Genomic DNA, 6,690 nt, shown 5'->3' on the forward strand with positions numbered 1-6,690 from the left:
GGAAAATGGGTGTCCAAAATTCAATAAAGTTGAAAATACTGAAGATTTCTCAAGGCATACTATCAAAATTTACCTCTGCTGTTGAATAGGTTAAGAAATATGCTTGTCTTGTGTCGTGCATTAGTATGTAGATCTAATGTCATAAGCCGATTCCATCCAAAATCTTCTCTTGATTTGTGTTTTTTTGAGATATAACCACATGTGAATGAAAATAAATACATAAAACACTTTGGATTTTTAAATACATACATAAAACACTTTGGATTTTTAAATACATACATAAAACACTTTGGATTTTTAAAAGCTCAAGAGAGCTCAGATCAGAAGAGGATTCTAATCTTAGAGAAATTGTTCTTCATGAAAAACTAGGCCAGACCAAGATTTCCACCCAACCAAAACTTCTAAACCCTAGCTGATTTATTATCCTTAACTAAAAAGCTTACCTAGTACCTCCAGATATGAATCATATGGCTTACACAAATGAAGTTGCATACCGTTTTTTTTTTTCTTTTTTTTCAATGAGAATACATTTGTGTGATTATCTACTGTACAAGGGAACACAATGAGGGAATACATAAACAAAAATAAGTAATTTAAAAAGAAAAGAGAGAGAGAGAGAGTTCTGATCAAGAATTTATCTGGCCAATATAAGATGATTGTTGCCTTTTGATGAAATTCATTATGCTTGATCCATCGCCTTGCATCACAATCTTACCATCTTCCATATAAAGTGCCCCATCCGCATATTCAAGTTCTTCTAATCGATGTGTCACCCATAAGGCCGTTACATCTCCAGAATCACCCAAGGAGTTTTTGACTGCTTTAATCACCCCAAACTGGTATAAATAATGAGAGAAAAACAATCTTGTTCAGAGAAAATGTTGAAATTGTCAACAAACCACTATTAAGAGGTAGCGTTGAAAAAATAAGCAAACAACATACAAGAAACTGTGCACATGATTCATCACCATTATAATCACCCAAATTGATTAATGTTGAAGCTAAACTGCAGATCAATGATCTTAAAGAGGTTTGTCTAAGTGTATATTATTTTTCCGGAGCGTTGAATTAATTCGCAAATTAATGTGAAGCTGCAGCATTTAATCTTATTATTGTAGATGAATCTCATATCAAGTTCCTTAATCTTATTATTGTAGATGAATCTCATATCAAGTTCCTTAAGGCTATGTCAATATTTGTAATTCTCGTTAGTAGTGCTCTACGATTAATGAATTTATGCAAGTGCAAAAGCTGGTGCCACAGTTAAACAGTAATATCGACACCAAAATCAAAAAGAAAATTGTGCTTTTAACAATTCTTAGCTATAAAAGAGTTTCCATCATCACATTCCTTTTCGTCCCAATTACACATACTAAGCATACTCCATTTCATGACGATCATTTAAATTACCTGATCATTTTCGTCCAAAAAGGTTGTGAGCTCATCCAGTAACAACACTTTACATGCTTCAGCTAAAGCACCAGCAATTGCAACCCTCTGTTTCTGGCCACCACTTAGAGTTTGAACTGGTCTCTGAAAAATGCAACAGACATATATTTAAGAATTTCTGCAGATACCCCAATCACCTAAACCTAAATACTTGCACAACCTACCTGCATATACTTAGACATGCCAACGGCTTCCAAAGATTTTGACACCCTGGATCTGACTTCGTCAGGGGTCAGATTGAACTTACCAAGGCCAAATGCCACATCAGCTTCTACAGTAGGCATAACAACCTGAAACATAAAACATGTGAATGTAACCCACACACAATTTTTTGTTATTTCAAATATAAGCACAAACACATAAAAGACATGGTCATTAACTTATATAAACTTTCACTCAATCTTTTTAACGCATGAATTTTCAATTGATCATTTGAAAAAAAAAAAAAAAAGCATAAGTATAATAGAATTCTAGCAAGTTTGTCTTAAAACATAACTGCCGTCGACAGGGACCATACCCATTAGTAATATAAAGGAGAAGGAAATTCCTATTTCTTTATTCATTTAATACATGGTGTTACAACTCTCTCTCAGTCACTCCAATACTCCTTACCCTTCATGTGCTGACAAGACAACTATCAAAGACCACCTCTGGCTAGGGTTTTCTACCAGAATGCAACAGCAGCAACTCAAAACCTCAACACCAAGGCGGAGAACATAAGTATGAACAATTCTTTAGCAATTTATATTGAGGTCACTGTTGACAATTGAACCAAAGGCTAAATCTCCCAAAGCTGAATGCCATTTACTTGCCACCAAAAGCAACCTTCACCAGAAAAGTATGAACCTTTCACTTGATTTAGTAATGAAAAACCATCATACAATATCACCACTTGTTTCCAATTTTCTTGAACTATGGCAAAACACCTCCTTAGCTAGTAGATTATGGGACAAGAGACTAATCTCATTGTCCAGGCTATATAGGCAATTGTACAAGAGAAATATGGAGGAAAGTATAGATAACCAAAAGTTACCACAAGAGAACAATTTGATTCAATTAGGAGTATCTAGGAAGCAAAATGGTGCAAACTCAGCAAAATGAAGGTATTAGTCATATTGTCTCAGCTTATGTGAATGAAAAGTTCTGTGCAAACATATCTATCTTCATTTTTTTTTTTTTTCTCTTCCTTCTGTTTTACTGCTTTTACATTTCCAAGTCCTGTTATCATCTCTTTATATTGCATGCCAAATGAAATAAGAAGAAAGTTAAAGAAATGATTAGCTGACTGAGTCTTCATAAGTTATCATGTGGAAAGCAAAAGGGCAAATATGGTGTCATAAAGATAACAGACAAAGTATGCTTTTTTTTAAAAGTCATGATCAAGCACACAAAAATGCAGTAGAAAGAAGCAGATATATATACATTCGGGGAAAAGCTAACACTGATAGGTGTGTTGCTACTAATCTGATGACTAGTCCACAAAGTTTCCCAAACTATCAACAAAAATAATTTCTTCATAAATGCAATCAAATGAAACCACATTAAATAAACAGTAAACAGGAAATTTTGAACTAGTAAGAAATATAGAAAATGAAAAACAAACCTGATGGTCAGGATTTTGGAAAACAAAACTCTTAGGCCTCTTAACATACACGGTTCCATTAGTTGGTTTCAGAAGACCAGCCAAGATCTGCATACACAAAAACCCAGTACAATCGTTATAACTCATTTCTCAGGTTGCATGCCAGAACACCAAAATTTATCAAAGCAAACCATGACTGCAAACATACATGGTAATCATCTAACTGGATATAACCAGGGTTCTCCTATAGTACTAGCCAGGTATTACCGGACTGATACATATGTTAAATGAAATAATATTTTTGGTAATATGTAACAATATTTCAGTTATCATAAATGATTTTCCATTAACTATTTGCTAATATATGTGACTATGGTTACCAAACTATTGCTACTTGTGATCAAAACATCAGTACTTCTAACAAAAATATCAACCCAATAACATTATCAAATCCATAAGATGAGATGGTATGATGCATCATACTACAATATTAGTTCCATAACATTATCCAGTCAATATTTTGATTAAAAGTGAGAGTGTTATAGTTTCATATAACACTATATCCACAACAAACGTTAATATATAAAATACTTAAACAAATGACAGCTGAATTTTTTATTTTTTATTATTTTATTTTTTTTAGGAATGACAGCCAAAAAAATTGTTTATGATTACTCAAGCATTGATTCACATAATAAAAATATTGTTATTTTTAAAATTGTTCGAGTGGGTTAGAGCCACGAGTTTGTTACAAAACTAAACAATGTTTTAATTACAAGTACCGATGCTTTTTTATTACATTCAAAAATATTTTAGTTTCATAAACGAATTTTCAGTTACCATTTACTAATATATGGAACCACCTTCTATATCACGGCTACCAAACCATTGTTACAGGCTTCCAAAACATCATTACTTCTAATCAAAATATCGACCCGATAACGTTACCATACTCATGTGTAGTATGACGCATCATACTACAATACTGACTTGATAACATTACCAGATCGATATTTTGATTACAAATAAGAATATTATGATTTCCTATAACAATGTTTCCATGAACGCCATATAAAGTAGTTAAATATATGGTAACTGAAACAAAAACAAAAAAATTGTTATGATAACTAAAACATTGTTACATGTAATCAAACACATGCTACGCGTAATAAAAAAAAATCAGTCTAATACATTATCAGGTTGGTTACTTAGCAAATCCCTAGTATGACCCATGTAAATAATAATCAAAACACTAACAAAAACCGACATGAAGAAAGCAAAATGAAAACGCAAGAACCTTCAAAAGGGTAGATTTCCCACACCCATTTGGCCCAAGAAGCATCCACAACTGCCCAGAAGGAACAGAAAGCGAGCAGTCCTTTAGAATTGGCACCAACTTGCGCTGCCTTGTAGTGATGGAGTAGCTAAGATTTTCACATTCAATGGCTTCAGCTTTCTCAGTGACATCAGTCCTGCACAAACATACATAAATAAGCTTAAACATAGAAGCAAAAGACAGAAAATTACAAAGAGAAACACAAAAAAAATTAAAAGACGGAAAAAAATTGGCATAAATGTGTTTGAGAAAATGCCTAGCTGAAAAATTATGGTTAAGTTTGGACCTGGAAGGAAGGTTGGCGTGGATTGGAGGTACTAGCGGAGGTGTAAAGGCCGGAAGGAGAGAACAGAGATTCATGGTTTGTGAAATTGAGCTCAATCATATCTCATTTTCTCTGCCCACAGGGTTTCAGAATTGTGCTTGTGCAATTCGTTTTTTGGGTTGGGTTGAATTAATCACTGTTTGAGGAAAGTAAAACTATTATAACTTGATTAAAAGAGGAAATTTTATTGTGACCTCTGAAGTTTGCAATTGAGAAAGTAGCCTTCAAATTACTTTGCATTTTTTTTTTTTAAGTTTGAAAAACTGACCTGGCACAGTTAAGAATCACTTAACATGCAAAAAGGGTTAGACCGGAAAGATTTAAACATATATGAGTAGTAGTACAATTAATGGAAATTTGTTTAAATTTTGAAAATTAAAACACGCTCCCCTTCAAAATCGATTAAGCGACGGACTCAACCCAAAATAAGTGATAGATAAAACACCTAACTTCTCTCTTGTGATTTTCGTTCCCATTTTCCGACAAATCTTTGCTCTTTGGATTTTCTTTTCCTTGTTAGTTACACAAACAAACAATGACTAACATTAACAAATCTGAGGAAAACCCAACCCCACTCCTCAAATTCTATAGTCCGGCAATTGTTCAAAGATTGTAGAAGAAGAGGTTCTGGTGGAGCTTTCGATGAGTGAAGTTGCTTTACCAACAGAGGACATATCGGCGACAGAAGAACAGACAACAAGCTCTGTAAATGGGTCTGAAGACAAGGACGCTGACATAAATTCCGATGAGGAGGAGGAAGAACAAGTACTTTCCTTACTATTTTATGAAAAAATTGTTTGTTGGTGCCAATTTGGGGGGCATTTAGTTGGTGTTGGTTATTAGGGTGGTTGTGGCATTTTGTCCAGCAGTTGGCAGGCATCGAGGGAGTGGCTGTTTTTGGGTTCCAGAGGACAGGGGAAGGCATGGGAAGTTGTAGGGAGGTTGTTTGTGGGAGGTTAGAGGGCTGGATATGGCAGGAGGGGGCAGAATAGAGGGGCTAAGGGCTGCCTTACATATTGCAAGGCTAGCCACGTGCAGCTACCTGTGGCCAGCCCTGTAATATGCAGGACAGCCCCCAGCCCCCCTATTCCACCCCCTCTTACCATCCCTAGCCATCTCCAGCCATCGAACCTACCACAACAGCCTCTGTAGGGCCTGCCTTGGCTTCCCCGATCCTTTCAAAGCCAAAAACACCCACTCCCCGATGCCCTCAAAGCCCATATCCCCCCCAATTTGCAGCCTATTGGTTGTTTTGGTTTCTTTTTTTGCTGATATTTAGTTTATATTGATTGTGTAGTGTTGCTGAAGCATAAATTATAAAGATTATGGGTTGGAGGTTGTAACCGATAGGATACCATATGTTCCTGCAAGGGTAACAATTAGGTCGAGTTGGCGAGTGTTTATGAGAATAAATGAGATTTTAGGTGGACAAAAGAGGGGTATGGACCGATTCAAAGATAGTTGTTTCAGTTAATTTGTGGACATAGAAGAGAATTGGAATAAGGCGTTCTAGGGGCAGGCAGCACATTATATGTTGCTGCACTCAGTTAAAAGCAAAAAAAGAAATGAAACGTGGTTCGTGGTGGATGGGAAGCCACTATGTTTTGGGATGATGGAATTTGCCTTGATGACATGTTTAAGATGTAGGGCATTTCCAGAAGCGGAAGAGGAAGAGAGAATAAAGAAGAGTACGGTAGTCAAAACGCATTATTAATCTTATTATTGTAGATGAATCTCATATCAAGTTCCTTAATTATTATTGTAGATGAATCTCATATCAAGTTCTAATCTTATTATTATATGAATATTCATAGTTCCTTAATATTATTGTAGATGAATCTCATATCAAGGCTTAAGGCTATGTCAATATTTGTAATTCTCGTTAGTAGTGTTTACGATTAATGAATTTATGCAAGTGCAAAAGCTGGTTCACAGTTAAACAGTAATATCGACACCAAAATCAAAGAAAATTGTGCTTTAACAATTCTTAGCTATAAA

General features: G+C 35.1%; 1 protein-coding gene across 1 annotated transcript; it reads right to left on the bottom strand.

Moving 5' to 3' along the window:
• Positions 1-569: 569 nt before the first annotated feature.
• On the bottom strand, positions 570-4,837 carry LOC116121516 (ABC transporter I family member 10-like). The gene is made up of 6 exons (XM_031407471.1): positions 4,654-4,837; positions 4,329-4,503; positions 3,053-3,139; positions 1,614-1,739; positions 1,411-1,533; positions 570-836 (listed from the first exon to the last, which is right to left on the bottom strand). The coding sequence occupies exons 1-6, from the start codon at positions 4,725-4,727 to the stop codon at positions 627-629; spliced, it is 795 nt and encodes a 264-aa protein (XP_031263331.1). The 5' UTR covers positions 4,728-4,837; the 3' UTR covers positions 570-626.
• Between the last annotated feature and the right edge of the window lie 1,853 nt (positions 4,838-6,690).

This window comes from Pistacia vera, unplaced genomic scaffold (genome assembly GCF_008641045.1).
Source record: "Pistacia vera cultivar Batoury unplaced genomic scaffold, PisVer_v2 Contig99, whole genome shotgun sequence".
NCBI lineage: Eukaryota > Viridiplantae > Streptophyta > Magnoliopsida > Sapindales > Anacardiaceae > Pistacia > Pistacia vera.